We start from the raw sequence: 15,748 nt of genomic DNA, 5'->3' as shown, positions 1-15,748 counted from the left end.
GAAGTGTGTAGCGTATACATTTCTGAAAATGTCAGGGTTTTATTTGTGTCTTACTTTTATAAGGAGGATGTGAACATGACCTTTGGAGTGCTTCAGATTGGCAGAATCCACTGATCTAGACCAGTGTTTAATTTCAATGTAGAAACAAATTTTGCTTATACAGTACTCTAGTTTAAATTCCTACACATGTTGTATTGAATGCGTGTTCCTGTTTAACATGTTAGTAATGATGTATGATCTCTTGCACACTCTGTGAAATTTTTTGAGTAGGTATGTCATTTTCTCCTGCTTCTATTCATATACTGATGTTCTTGGCTTCAGCTTTTGTATCTAAAACAAAAAAATGCCTTCACAGATTGTATATTCTTTTACCTAACTTCTTCAACATGTTAAAATTTGTCCACTACCTCTCCAAGTTAGCCAAAACCATTCTGTGTTATTTCGCAGACATTTCATAAAGTAGGTTGGACTTTCCTGCTAACTTATTGGGGGAGGAGGGGAAAATGAGTGTTTTTTAATATGTTCCTTTAAGGAGGCAGGTATGCACTGGACAATGATGTTAGGCAAATGCTGTTGGTTGCTTGTGCTTCACGTTAATTTACTTGGTACTGAGATGGTCCTCTAAAAGCTTTTGGCATTCTTTCCCCAGCTCCTGTCAGTGGATGGACATCAAACAGTATTAAATCACCTGGAACGACTGCCCCGAGTGAAAAAGCTGCAACAACACCCCAGCTGAATGAGCAAGACACGTTGGTTCAGCGGGCGGAGCATATTCCAGCGGGGAAACGCACTCCCATGTGTGCACACTGCAACCAGGTCATCAGGTGTGTGTTGTTTGCTGAGGGCACTCTTTGGGGTGTGCAGAATTGGCTCTATGGCCAGGCCCAGAGAGTGGTGGTGAGTGAACAAAATCCAGCTGGCCACTGGCCACCAGGGTTGCTCCCCAGGCTCTGTATTTGAGCATGTGCTGCTTAATTTCCTAATCAATGGTCCAGACTGGGATCAAGAGTACACTTAGTCACACTTGCAGGTGACTAAGTTGGGCAGGAGTGTTGCTCTATTGGAGCGTGGGAAGGCCCTGCAGAGGGATCTGGACAGGCTGAATCAGTGAGCTGAGGTCAGTTTTATGAAGTTCAGTACAGCGAAGTCCTGAGTCATTAATTTGGATCATAACAATCCCAGGCATCACTACAGGCTGGGCAGAGTGGCTGGAAAGGCTGAAAAGGACCTGGGGATGCTGATGAACAGCAGCTGAACATGAGCCATCAGTATGCCCAGGTGGCCAAGAAGGCCAGTGGCATCCTGGCCTGTATCAGCAGCAGTGTGACCAGCAGGACCAGGCAGTGATTGTTCCCCTGTACTCAGCACTGGAGACCACACCTCACATCCTGTGTCCAGTTCTGGGCAGGTCACTACAGAAGGACATTGAGGTGCTGGAGCGTGTCCAGAGAAGGGCAACGGAGCTGGGGAAGGGTCTGGAGCACAAGTTCTATTGAGGAGCAGCTGAGGGAGCAGGGGGTGTTCAGCCTGAAGAAAAGGAGGCTCAGGGTGGCCCTTACCCATCTCTACAACTGCCTGAAAGGAGCTTGCAGTGATGTGGAGGAGGAGTCAGCAGTTTTCTAGTCAGGTCGGCAGTCAATAGAACTTTTATTATTCTTTTATCATTATGGAAATAATGTTCCTCATGTGAGAGGACATAGCCATAAGATCTGATGGGGAGGTTTAGATTGGATAGTAGGAAAATTTTTTTCACCAATAAGGTTGTGCAGCACTTGAACAGGCTGCCTAGGGAGGTCTTGGAGTCACTATCCTGGAGGTATTTAAAAGATGTGTAAATGTGGCACTTAGGAACATGGCTTAGTGGTGGACTTGGCAGTGCTGAATGAACAGTTGGACTGTATGATCTTACAGGTCTTTTCCAACCTAAATTATTCTAGGATTCTGTTCATCTCCTGCAGCCTCTTTCACAACAGGGCTGTGTTTTGCCTTTGTGGGTTTTGATTCTTTAGTCATAAGTGTTTTAAGGCTTCATTTCGGTGATGCAGGACACTGTTTTCATGTGTGGTTTATCTGACAAAACTGAGAATGAAACTGCTTTGGAGAAAAAATACTGTGAACTGCTCACAATCACAGTCCTACAGTCCATTTTACAGAGAACCAGAAAGTTGGATGGAATGGAGTAAACATAAGACCAAAGAAAAGTAAGCAAGTTAGTTTTCATGCATCCACCCATTGTAATAGAATTGGGACTAGTAGCTGGTTGGAAACTAAACAGAGAGCATAGCCTTAGAAAGACTAATGTTGATTTCTAAAGTCTAGTTTCTAACTGAGAAGAAGAAAAATAACATCAATAGAAGAAAAGCAAGTGATATTTTAACAATTACTAGGACTGGATTGATAATAATTTCCTGTATTGCTGGATTTCAATTCTCTGATGGGCTCCCTGGCCTTTGGACATTATGGTAGCTATTGTCCTTGACTTGTATACCATGGGTACAATAGAAACACAAGTTTGCCAATAGAGATTAAGTTAAATAAGTTCTGCTGATCCCATAAGATATGCTACCATTAGCCAGAATTTTGTATGGAGCAAGAATTGAATCTGAGTTGCATTGTTCGGTCAGTGGTTTCTGACAATTAGTGATTGTCTCATTCAGGGAATTGTAATTGCTTTTATTGCCAATGTGCAAATCATCCTCATTTTCATCCACCTTGCATTTTATTTCCCTAAATAGAAATCTCATAGGATTATTTTAAAAAAATGCATTTTTCCAAAGTGTTTTCTTCTTGCTTATTCAGTAATTTGTATTGCTAAACTACAAGGGGAAAATAATGATTTTTAAATAGTATTTTTAAATTTATTTATCTATATCCCATGTTTTCAGTGGACAAAATAAGAGAGCCTGCATTATGTTTCACCAAGATTAAAGAAAGAGTCTTCTATTGATTAGAAAGTTCTGAAAAATTAGGAATTCCATGAGCTGTGTAATTTTCATTCATTATAATAGAAAATCAGCCTTTCCACCATGGGTTTTTTGTAGCCTCTTCAGCCCTGGCTTGGATTCTACATCGGAACCAGCCAGTGCAGATCACTTGATCTTTAGGGGTGAACTGAGTCCAGCTTGTTTGCTTCCACAAGATTTCTGTTGTGGTAGCTCACTACCAGTTCAGTTAGCACTGGGATTAATTTTACAAGACTATTTACTAATGGATCTGTCATGTTTTGGAGAAGTTATTCCTACTTCTACCAGATACATCAAGGAAATAAAATAAAAATATATGAACCTAACCCTCTTGAAGCACTAGAAAATACTTACACACATTCCCAACACAGGTGCACCTATACCTCTTAATCCAGTTATTTTTCTTCATTGAAAAATCAAAGATTAATATCAGAAAAAGCGTACTTATTTTTGGGGTGAGATTCATCTAATTCCTTGAACAGTTTGGCCTATATATTAATTCTACCTGTCTTTAGTATTCTATCCTTTTTGTTCTCTGGGACATGGATTTGTGTCTAGTAAATAACATGCAAGAAACGATTCATTTTCTTCTTTGTGCTGTTATTTCAGTTTTAAACCAAACATAAAGTGCACTATCTGTTGCATCTTTCATACAATAGGCTTCCTTGCCTTTTACAGCAGTTGTGTTTTATCAGGGTGTGCTGGTGCTCTGTGCTGTGGGGTCTCAGTCCTGAGCAGTTCCCCTCTCTTCTCGGTCCTTAAATCACTTTCTGCTGCTCCTCATTCCCCTGTTTTGGTCACATAAAAGAGATGAGCTGCTGCCCTCTAAGTAGGGCCGTCTGTTGGTCTGTGGAGAAACATTTACTCCTTAGTGGATACCTGAGGGCAAACTGCAGAGGCCCCATTTGACTGTACTTAAGCCATTGTCACCTCTTGTAAGTGACACCTTTTCATGAATAGTAATTGGTACCCACATCTGACTTCTTTGTAATTTGCTGTTGGTGTTTAAATCCTTATATTTCATCATATGTTAAATGCCTGCTCAATTATTAAAAGCAAGGGTTCTGAGATGAGTTGATGTGCATTAATCAATGCCAAATATGCTTCATGTTCACAGCATACAGTGGATGTGGAAGACTGCAATGGCATTTCAAGTTCAAGTTTTAGCATAATTACACTTCATGCCCTCAGTGGTAGCTTTACCTATGAAAAGGTAGGAGGAGGATCAAATGGCATTGCATTGTACATCTGTTTTGAAGCCAAAATGCATTCAGGAGTTGGTTACTTTACACTCAGGCATAGAATAACCATGGCTGGATGAGCCAAAACCTTTCTTAGAGATACCTTATAACTTTTTAATATATCTTCAATTATTCACACAGTGATTGTCTGAAGGTTCCAGTTTTTTCCAAAGCTTCATTAAGTAAGCTTTTCTTTCCATGTCTAAAAGAATCAAAGCTGGAGGCAAACTAAATTTCTCTTGATCTACTTGCTGTGACGGTCTGGCAGACTTCTGGCATTTCCTGATGAAGACTTCTGGTTCCCAGACAGCCTTACCAAGTTCTGCACTGCAGAGTTGGCTCTTCCTTTGAAGTCCAAATGTGTTTTCTCTGGATCACCATTGAGAACATACCCTTTGGCATGGCTGCTGTGAATGATGACTTGGCTTTGTCACCTTTTCATAAATCTTAATTGTTTTTAAAGGCAAAAAAGCATAAAGGAAAAAGTACAAATGGTGCTTCCTTTCAGCATCTCCTGTACACAAATTGTATACTGTGGCATTTTCAGGGGAGGAGGAGAAGAAACTTCTGAGAATGTAGAACTGCTGTATGGTTAACTGTGAAGTGATTGGCCTTCCTAGCAGATGTGGAAAGCCTTTTTGATCTCTCTACCACCAAATTTCAATTCTGGCTTACTATCATAATACAAGCCACATGACAAAATAAATTACTGCGTACTACTAAAATATATCACGATCATACTGAAGAAGTTGTATTCAGTTATGAGCATTAAGTCATTGAAATTGCCCTTATGTTTCCTTTAAGTTGCTCACTTCTCCTTTCAGTTTGCCCCAATATCATTTCTGCATGCAGAACCCAGATGTCTGAGGTGACTACTAAAATCATGTACCTTTAGAGCATTAGATTCTGCAAATACTCTTGTAAATCAATCAGAATTTCTTTCCAAGAAATAATAAATAAATTATTAGTTTGTTTTCATCTCTGAGTTCTGTTCACGTGGTCTAGGTGGTGATGTCAGAAATTTGTTCAGAAATGCTCAGCATGTCAAAGTAGCCTGGGGCACAGGCACATTCATAGCCAACTGCTGCCAGTTGGGTCATCCCATATCCCATTTGGACAGTAGGAACATGGGTTTTTAGCACTGCTTTTACAAATATGTTCTAGTTGATGGAGGCATGTGAGATTTTTACTGGTTTTGGTATTAAATGGGGAAGAAATGAAGGATGAAGAATCTACAGCCATGTTCCTAGCATTGCATCCCCCTAGCTACTTCTGTCAGATTGTGTGAGAGTGGGCATCCTGCCCCTTACTCAAATTGGGGCTTTTAAGTCCTTTTCAAATTAATAGAGGAAATAAATACCTTTCATTACTGGAAGCTATCATTTTGATGGCAAAATTATGCAGAGACTGGGAACACCTCCAAGTTCTGAATATCATGTTTTAGTGTATTTTACATGGCAGGTATTTTTTTTTCTTTTTTTTTTTTTTTTCTTCCATGTGCTTTGGGCAGCTTTTAAGTTGCAGGAATGATTAAGCCACAGTATCAGCTTGACATGTTTAAACTGCGGCCTGATTGAAAGTAAAATTGTATTTAGAAAGTGCTCTTCTGGACATGTGTGCACAGGGAGCCAGTGCACTAATGGAACACCTCGCAGACATTGTGCAGGGCACAGCCCCAGCTGTCAGGGGGCTTTGGGAGAGGAACTCCGTAGGTGTGCTCTCGGGCTGCTCTTGGGCCGTCTGCGTTCCTGAGCACTGTCCTCAGGGGCTGACCTCAACATGTCAGGGCTGTAAACTCTGGAGAGCTAAATGCAGCAGACGTAAAAATTCCTTCTCCTCCTGTTGCTGGCATGCCTGCTTCCCATTGCAGAGCTGAGCCTGTCATTTCAGTGCAGATGGCCAGAAACTCAATCCTACCTGGAGCCGGGAGAGCGTCTTTAGTGTCAGCCCCGTGTTAATGAATCTGTTCAATTAGCCTGTGCTGACACGGCGCTCTGAGGGCACTTTGTTGTACATAAGGGCTTGTATTGTTTGATCAGTACATAACTGAGAGGGCATTGATGTAAAAAGGTGCTTGTAGAGCAGTGGGAGGGTATCGGGTTAGGTCAGTATTTGCACTGCTCAGGCATCCGCTGGGAGAGGGGCTGGAGAGCTGCACTCAGCCCCAGCTCCCTCCTTAAAGCTTCTCTTCAGGAGCCCCTTTCCACTCTGTTCCCTCCAATAAACAGGGGGGAATAAAAGAAACCGACCCAGACTAAGTATGTTCATCATCTTACAGGGTTTTTTGGGTTATCCTAAATCTTTGAGTCTGTCCTAAGTCTGTTTGAGTCCCTTGTCTTGGACTTCAGATCCTGCTGAAAATACATAGCATTGCCAGAGAAAATGTAGAAGAGAAATTACAGTCTTTACACTCTATCCTTGATGAAATTGCCCTGTGTCCTCAGCCCACTATATTTCCATTTTAGAGTCAACATAAGCAAATTTCAAAGTGGATTTGGGGGGGGGATGTGGGTGTGTGTGTTTTTTGGTTTTTTTTTCTTATTTGTTTGGGGTTTTTTATTTATTGCTGCTGCTTTGTTCATATGAAAATCTTACACAAAAATGTTCTTGTAGATTATTTGATTTCCAAAAAACTGTTAAGCAGCAGGTGGTCATGGTAGTACCTTTCAGGTTTTTTTAAGCACAGCATTAGATAAAAAAAAAGTGTAAGAATTACATCTTTTCACTTTTCACTACTTGAAAGAATTATATCTTTATTGGTGTTGGAAAAACAGGAAATCTGGTGAAGGAGATGAACCACAAAATTCATCTGAAGCCTAAATTCTGGAAAGTTGAGTGTTGGTAGGGCCTTAGAGGCACCTCGTTAAAGTAAATGTGTTTAAAATCTCTAAAGAGATTGACATTCTGAATATATTTTCAAATTAATATAGAGACAATGATACATACCTGGGATTCATGAGTTACAAACTAAGAATTTTTTGTTGACTGAAAAAATGGATAAATTTCTTTTCTTATTAACTGCATTGCATTAACCAGACAAATGGCATTATAAGTATAGTTGTTTTGCATTTGCAAATGATAGAGGAAGCTGCGTGTTTGGGAAAAAATGGACCTAGTTTAGTACAAAAAAAATCCTCCTATAACTATGATGGATTATCCTGTAAGAACCTTGTTGGATAGGAAGAGTGATTGAATTTTTGTCTCAGAAGAAACTGATGTCATCTGCTCCTTGTGGGGTCAAGTCTACTTATACTTGTAGTCTCAATACGAAGGCAGGCTATAGGAGAGCTGATCATGTCACTGAGTCAAATATCTCTCTGCAATAGATGGAATTGGGAACATGGAAAACATTCTTCTTCTTCACTTCCCCAGCAGACAGTTCAGCACTGTATTTAATGTAGTTCTAAAATAAGATTTCTGAAATGCAGTGAAGTGAAAAGAATTAGTGTTTATTGTGGGCAGGCATTTCTAGTAGAGAGTTCAGTGGAGATGGATACAGTCAACACTTGGAGCTTTCTTAGAGCCTGTAGGAGGAAAGAGGGATGGAGCAATGTATGTGTGTGAACAGTGTAGTAATGGCACAGAGCTATTGCAGATAAATCCATTAACAGCTTTTGTAGGAGCCAGTCCAGGTGCTTTTGCTGACAATATCTCTTCTTTCTAATCAGAGGACCCTTCTTGGTGGCTTTGGGAAAGTCATGGCATCCAGAGGAGTTTAATTGTGCCCACTGCAAAACCTCCATGGCATACATAGGATTTGTGGAAGAGAAAGGGATGCTGTATTGTGAGGTCTGCTATGAGAAGTTCTTTGCCCCTGAGTGTTCTAAGTGCCAGAGGAAGATCCTTGGGGTAAGTGACCAGCAAGTGGCCTGTTCTTTGGTGGGAGCTATAATCGCAGTGTTCAGTGCTTCTCTGCTATGAAATTCCATTTTACCTGGCCCAGTCTACATTCTTTCAAATATACTCTTGAGACACCTTTTCTGCTCTCATCACATAAAAATATGCCTTTGGGTCTTCTAATGTTGAACCTTTTCAGTGTCTTTGAGAAAAGGTGCTGTAGGCTCCTTGGCTCTCCTGAGCTCAGCTCCTGTTTTCCTGTTCAGTAGCTGTTGCCATTACCAAATTTTCCTGAGCAGCACGCTTTTAATTGGCAGCTTTTTACAGAATGGGAAGGGGGAAGTGGGGGATGGAAGTAAAAGGAAAAAATCCTTTAGGTGAACTGAGCATTAAGAACACACTGCTTGCTAGATGAGAAGTACTGAAATGTTCCCAGTGTTAATGTAGATGGAAAGATGCATTCTCCTACTGGGCACTGATATTGCTCATTTGAGCCTGCCAGCTGATCGGCTGCTGTTTCGCTGCAGACAGCAATGTGTCTGCATTCTTGTGTAACTGGGGCCATGCAGGGCTCTGGCAGCACAATTCTCAAGTCATATTTGGCACTATAGCATCTTCCAAAACAGCACAGAACAGTTGTAATTTTCTGTGTGATGTCTTCTGATTAACTCTTCATGGACTTCAAGAGAAGGGAGAGAGGCTGCTTTTCTTATTTCAGGGGCCCATTATAGGTGAGATCCTGATCAAAATTAAGAATTTGAACAAATGAGTTGTCAAAATTTGTCCAACTCTCTGTCAAGCCTTCCAAAGACCCCAAAGGATTGCTCATGAAAAATAAGGAGATGTACCATAAGTAAAGCACCTCGTTAAGTTTAACATTGCAGAACTTGTGTGCACAACCCATTTTCAAAGTAGCAGCAGGAAACGAAGTATTCTTGAAATGAATCAAGTGTGGAGGCATGGCTACCACAATTCTAGTCATCACATCGAAATAATGTGTTCCTAACACTTTTTCTAATCCCCACAGGAAGTAATAAATGCTTTGAAACAAACTTGGCACGTTTCCTGCTTCGTGTGTGTGGCCTGTCACAACCCCATCCGCAATAATGTTTTTCACTTAGAAGATGGTGATCCCTACTGTGAGACGGGTAAGAAGCAACATAACCAAAGTTTACTGCAGCTGTGCAGGAAAGCAGAGCTCAGTAAGGTTGGGGGAAAAAAAAATTCCTTTTTCTCAAGCTACACATTAGAAGCGCCCCAGCAATTTCACATAACTTTGATATGTCAATTCAAAGCAATAACTGCTGCTGTAGACCCTTTAGTTTGCAGCAGGAGGACTTGGTGAGGATTTCTTCATCAGCTTCAGCAGTAGCAGGCTTCTTGTCACTGATTTTTACCTATTCCTGTCAAGTCCTCAAGCTGGAGTATCAGTGATACATCAAAGTGTTAGTTTTAGGGTGACTTTCTGGTTGGCTTTAAAGTAATCTGAAGTTTATGTGAATCTGCTTATTTACCAAACACAAGCAAATGCCAGTGGAGTAATGTGGTTTTCTCTGAATAGCCTTATTCACAGCCTGAGGGGCTTCCAAGAGTAAGCAGTCTGTCCACATAGTCTTTTGCAGGATCAAGGATAATAAACTGTCAGGGGAAAAATACAGTGATACAGTTAGAGCACTTGAAAGTCTGATGGATGAGCAATATTACATGAACAATGTGGTCTAGAAGTTCAGAGCATTTCTGGTTTGTTTTTTAGCACTCCCAGCTAATCATAACATTTTTTATAAATTCATAGAATAGTTTGGGTTGGAAGGGACCTTAAAGATCATCTGGTTCCAACCCCTCTGCCAACACCTCCCACTAGACCATGCTGCTCAAAGCCCTATCCAGCTGGCCTTGAACATCTCCAGGAATGGGGAATCTACAGCTGCTCTGGGCAACCTGTTCCAGTGCCTCACCACCCTCACAGTAAAAAAATGTCTTCCTATTATGCAATATAAATGTACTCTTTCAGCTTAAAGCTATTCCCCCTTGTCCTATCACTACGTGTCCTTGTAAAATGTCCCTCTACAGCTTTCCTCTAAGCCCCCTTCAGGTACCGGAAGGTGTTGTAAGGTCTGCCTGGAGCCTTCTCTTCTCCTGAGCTGAACAACCACAATTCTTTTGAGCATTTCCTCAGAGAGGTGCTCCATTCCTCTCAGCATCTGTGTGACTTTCTCTGGACTTGCTCCAGCAGGTCTACATCCATCCCATCTTGGACGCTCTATAGCTGGATGCAGGACTTCAAGTGAAGTAGATGGTTCAGCATCCCTCCCTTGCCTGCTGGCCACTCCTCTTGTGGTGTAGCCCAGGATACAGTTGGCTTTCTGGGCTGTGAGTGGACATTTCTGGGCAATGCTGAGCCACCTGTCAACCTGTTATTAGTAGTATGAACAGTGTTTATTTAAGTTGGTTTTCTAGTTTGCTTAAAACTTTCCATGTACCCTTCTGAGCTAGGAAAGAAATAAACAATTTGTAAAACAATTCCCTCAAAATTGAAAAGAGACAAAATTGTATCAAATTTATCTGTTTTCACAGTGCATGCTGTGTTGGAGCTGTCAGTTGGACCCTTGTTACAGTTTTCCTTCTACTCTTAGGAACGTTGCAGTTTCACTAGATGTAGAAATGGATTGACCCAAAAAGATTTAGCATGAAATTCTAATGACCTCTTTGGAGCTTAGATTTCCTTCTGAGCTGATCCCAGACTTGTTCACAGTGGGTGCCAGGGAGAATGCTAGGCACTATAAGCATGAGGAAAGTAGGCCAATTTATCCAAAATTTCTCTTGTAAGAGCTGCTTTAATGAGATGCTGGCTGATACAAAAGGACACAGTAGGCTATTGCTAACTGGATGACAAATGTAGGGTAGGGTGTTGCTCCTATTGAATTTGTGGAGCAGCAGAGGAAACGGGTATGTGAGTGGCATCCTCCAGTGTGACAGCATGGTGAAATTTCATCCTGAAGCCATGTGAAGCCCCTAATCCTGAAACCATTTGATGATTCAAAAATAGTACTGGAGGAATCAATAACTCCCCTTTGGGTGGAAAGCTCATGACAGGATTTGTTCTCTCAAGGTTCAATTCTTGTTCCTGCCACCAAATGACCCACATGTCGTGCAGTGCATTGATTTGTGCTACTGTTACAATTCCTGTGCAAAATGTGCCTTTTTCTATACTGTGAGTGGGAAAAACTGTGGTAAGATGTCAAGTATACCACACTTCTTGCAAAGTTTATTTCTGAGATAAAAAGTTGCTAGTGCAAGTTAATGCAGACACAATCTGTGAGGTGTTATTGGCAGTGATACTTTGTAATGGCTTTGGCTCACTAACTAGATGTTAATTTGAGTTATATTAATTTTTCAAAGACTTTCAGTCCAGCTGGAGTTATGAGTCTATGACTAATTTTAAAGAAATAAGGAGTAAATGTCACTGCCAACTTTCCTTCTTCCTAGTGCAAAGGAGAGTTCTAATTTTAAATCTGTATTTGAAATTATAACAGCATCAGCTATTAGTATTAAAGGGGGGATTAATCTGCAGAATGTTCTGGGTTTAGATGTTGAGGCTAAAATTAAAATAAAAGTCTGGATATCTACAACTTTGAACATTTTTTAAGTGCAGAGCTAGTAGCCTAGTTTAGAAAATGCTGTGTGCAGGAAGCACTGATATGTGACTTTGTAAGAAGTCTGCCTTGGAAGGCTTCTGTGCTATCGCAATTCAAGCATGCAAAAGAAAGCTGATGCCCTTCATTCTGCCTTATCTACTGCCCGTTCTTCAGAAGAAAAGCCAATAAGCTTATCAGCACAACCACAGGCCAACTTACAAAAGATTTTAACAGCTGGCACCAGGAAAATATCAGTAAGATTCTGTATGACCACAAATGTAAAGAGCTGAAAGAGTACAGTCATGAGACCATGTTTTTCAGGGGTTTTGCACAGATCTGTCCTACAATTTGATATTTTTGTCGTTCTTCTTAAACACTTAAAAATTCATTCCAGTAGCATGGATTAATGGAGGTGATCAGTGAAGCATTTTCTTGCCTGGCAGTTCTCAAGGGCTTTGCTGTTCTGGAGCACTTGTGTTCCCCGTCCTCTTGAGGTGTCTCCTATGATGATTCATTTACAGGGAGGTCATCACACAAAACACTATCTTAGGAAACAAAACCAGGACTTTTCTCTTGGGCTTGACACATCTGATGATCCTCTCTGGGCTCTGCTGCAGTAAGCATTAGAGCTTCCGCAGATGTTTACAGTCTAGGTGAGAAACAAAATCCACTTCTACCCAGCTTCCCATCCCTTATAATTCTCCTTTGAAAATGACCCCTGGCATCTAATTTCCCTGTCAGAGGCAGAACGTTACTATGGTTGTAACACTCTGTTACTGGTAGATGGAGTCCAAAGCTTCATTATGGCTGTCACTTTGACTGTAGTTCATCTTATGAAGACATAATGTGTTTGCCATGGTACTGTGCTGGTCCCAAATTCTCTCATATTATAGCACTAATGCCACTGCTGTCTCTGCAGGAATAAAACATTTGCTTCCCAAAATGGGGTGTTTGAGAGTTGAAATAAGTGAAAAAGACAGACAACTTGGGTTGAGGAAAATTAATGGTTCAATGCCATTTGTTTTAGTCTCTGCTCCCTGAGATTGCTGGAGAAGCTTCTTCATAGTAATGAAGAAGAAGGGTTTGTTGGATTGGTTTGGGGTTTTGTTTTGTTGGTTTTTTTAAAAGTCATGTAATGTACTTTGGTGACTAGAAAGGTATTCTGACTTGATCCAGATTTCTAGACTCTAATTCGGACAGAAGGCTAATGATTACATGGTTTTGAGTAGTGCAGTCTGGGACAAAAATTGTACCAGGATGTAGGTCGGAGTTCATTACTCTCTGAGAAGGTCTGTAGTGTGAACAGCTGGGGTGTGGTTTCAAAGCGGAGTTGGAGAGAACGTAAGGAATATGTAGAATTCACGTGGGTGCTCTCAAGGAGTGCATTTCCCCCACTCCAGCCCACTGTTGATCTCAAGGAAATGAAACACCAGGAAGATGGAAGCATTGCCCACATTAAAGGAAGAGGAAGAGAACTGAATTAGAAAGAAGTCAACATCCCAGGCTTTTGAGCTAGGAGCTCTTTATTCAGTATACTCAGTCTAATAAACCTCACAAGTCCAAACGTATTGCCAGTGGAAGAGCAAAGCTTTTGAAGGGTCAGTCCTGCTTTTCAGCAAATGTTTTAAAAGTTGTTTGTATCTCCTTGCAGATTACTATGCCCTCTTTGGTACGATGTGCCACGGCTGTGAATTCCCCATTGAAGCTGGAGACAGGTTTCTTGAAGCCCTGGGCCACACTTGGCATGACACCTGCTTTGTATGCTCCGTAAGTAAAGCTGGTCTGCCTTTAAACCCTGGCAGCAGTGCTAGCCTGACCCATATGGGAGTTAACAGCTCTAGCCTCTCTCAATCCCCTGCGCCCAAACAAAAAGTGCTTTCCCAGTTATTTGGAAGGTGTGTTGCTATTGTAAGCCTTTGGCACGGGTGTGAACAAGGTGTCCTGGATTGCAGCCCTGTGTCCCAGCATTTAACCCTCAACGTTTACTTCCTCAGAGTAAGTGTTGAAGGTTCCAAGGGAATGGGCTGTGTTTCCAAAGTAGTAACAATGCTTTTGACATAAGGACACTGTAGCCAAGGTATTGCTTGCTAATATTGTATGACCAAAAAAACCTTAAAGAGAAGCCTTTAATTCTGAATCTAACATTTTTTTTCCCTTAAATTCTGAATCTAACTCTGTTCCCACTTAAGCACCTTTTGTCTTAAGAAAGGTTATGCTTAAAGCAACCACTAGTATTACATAAAAAGAGGATTCCAAAAAAAAAAAAAAAGGTAATTCTTACTCTTTGAATGTATTTGTGCATAGAACAATACCATGATTTGGCATTCTGAATGGTTATGGTGTAATTAATCCATCTGAATTGGGTGTTCTTTTGGTTTTTACTCCATTTCAGGTATGTAGTGACAGTTTGGAAGGCCAGACTTTCTTCTCCAAGAAGGACAAGCCGCTGTGCAAGAAACACGCCCACTCTATCAACATCTGAAACTTGGAGTTCGTCTTGTGTAACAAATGTACTGAGGAGAAAGGTTAAAATGTCCCTGTTCAATAATTGGTTAAAATTATTTATACAAAATTTTTCAAAAATGTAAAAGTGATGTGGAAACCTGCAGAAAGGATTGTACACTAATTTTTCCAAGTGTTTATAATTTATGATTTTGCTTCATAAAAAGAAAGGTATCAGGAGCTGCACCCAAACCAAACATTTAGCGTGTCTTTATCTCTACACTTCGCACATTACTGTATTTCGTGATTTTATGACCACATTTATCTGTTTCATTATGAGAATTGAAGCATCTATCAAAGTAAATACCTGATATTAGAGGTCTCAGTTTTGCTGCTATTCAACAAATAAAAGGAGATTGGATTCAGCAATCCTGATCACTTTATTTCAGTGATGTTTTTAAAGTGTGTCCAGAAATATTGCAGCTAAACTCCATTAAAAGAAACTCAGAGTAAAGATAAGATTACAAAAAATATATAGTTCCAAAACTCTTTTTTTTTTTAAATCTGATATTCGTATACAGGAAGCTTTCTACAAGATTACATGTACCTGTGCCTTTGCATTTGAATTTCTGATGGGTTTGCAAGGGACAGAGGTTTTCACAAAGTATTTAAGTGGCTATGCTGGTAAAAAAAATATTAAGAAGATGCCACTTAAAACATAAATGGGATACTTTTCTGTACTCATGTACTACCAGAACACTAGCCAAAATCCCTTGCTGCTGAGAGTGTGTTTGATAGAATGAAAATGTCAGATCAAATCTTAAGGGAGCAGGGATTTCAACTCTTCTGTTTGCAGTTCAGGTTTTAGGTAGCTTTAAGTGCCTTGTAAAGGGGAAATTGTGCTGAATCTGCAGGTAACAGCATTTTGTACCCAGAATGTGAGATTCTGGTGTTGAATGAGGGAAGCTGCTGAAGTGCAACTGAGGACATTTTTTTCTCAGTACATTCTTTACCACGTAGCTCATGAATATGTATATTGGTGGTGTTCCAGGTAGCGTACTGAAAACTGAACTTTCTTGCTCAGCTGTTAGGATTTTTATTAGTTAAGGATTTATTTTTCGCTTTTCTTCCAGATGTAGGGGGTGTATTGTTAAATGATATTCCATTGGTTTAAGCAGCTCAGTACCTCTCAGATCTTGCAAGGGAGCAGAGAGTCAATGCTGTCATTTTGCATTTGCCGCTAGCCAGATCAGCTGATTCTGTGGCTTGATAGGAATTTTGCATCCACACAGGGAGGCAGCGCAGGACCAGTGCACCAGCTCAGTCCCCCTTAGCCTCAAATTAGGGCTTAACTGGTTTAATTGGAGCAATTGCAGGCAGCCAGGGAGGAGGTGTGCTCCTCTGTACAGGGTGAATTTGCTTGAGCAGAATGGCACAACAGTCAAGGGGGCTCTCTTGGGACCAGAGCAGATTCCTGAAGGAAACTGAATTTACATGCTGTTTGATTCAACTGGGGTGTCAGAGCTGAATTGTTAGTCTTTAGTGCTCTTTCTAGTAGACATTAAAAATAACCATTTACTGGTTTTGTTGTTGTGGGGTGGGTTTTTTTACTGATTCAAGGGATAGTTTT

The 15,748-nt window shown here is 40.7% G+C and overlaps 1 protein-coding gene across 1 annotated transcript in view; it reads left to right on the top strand.

The window, feature by feature from the left end:
* Positions 1 to 14,674, top strand: part of LOC311152600 (PDZ and LIM domain protein 5-like) — a 41,254-nt gene extending 26,580 nt beyond the window's left edge. Inside the window, exons 7-11 of the mRNA XM_084203827.1 lie at positions 650 to 824; positions 7,873 to 8,053; positions 9,069 to 9,189; positions 13,328 to 13,443; positions 14,069 to 14,674. Coding sequence (XP_084059953.1) covers positions 650 to 824; positions 7,873 to 8,053; positions 9,069 to 9,189; positions 13,328 to 13,443; positions 14,069 to 14,158 — 683 coding nt within the window. The 3' untranslated portion in view covers positions 14,159 to 14,674. The remainder of the gene's footprint in view (positions 1 to 649; positions 825 to 7,872; positions 8,054 to 9,068; positions 9,190 to 13,327; positions 13,444 to 14,068) is intronic.
* Positions 14,675 to 15,748: the final 1,074 nt, after the last annotated feature.

This window comes from Fringilla coelebs (genome assembly GCF_963513975.1).
Source record: "Fringilla coelebs genome assembly, chromosome: 4".
NCBI lineage: Eukaryota > Metazoa > Chordata > Aves > Passeriformes > Fringillidae > Fringilla > Fringilla coelebs.
This window is presented reverse-complemented; position numbering and strand designations above follow the sequence as displayed.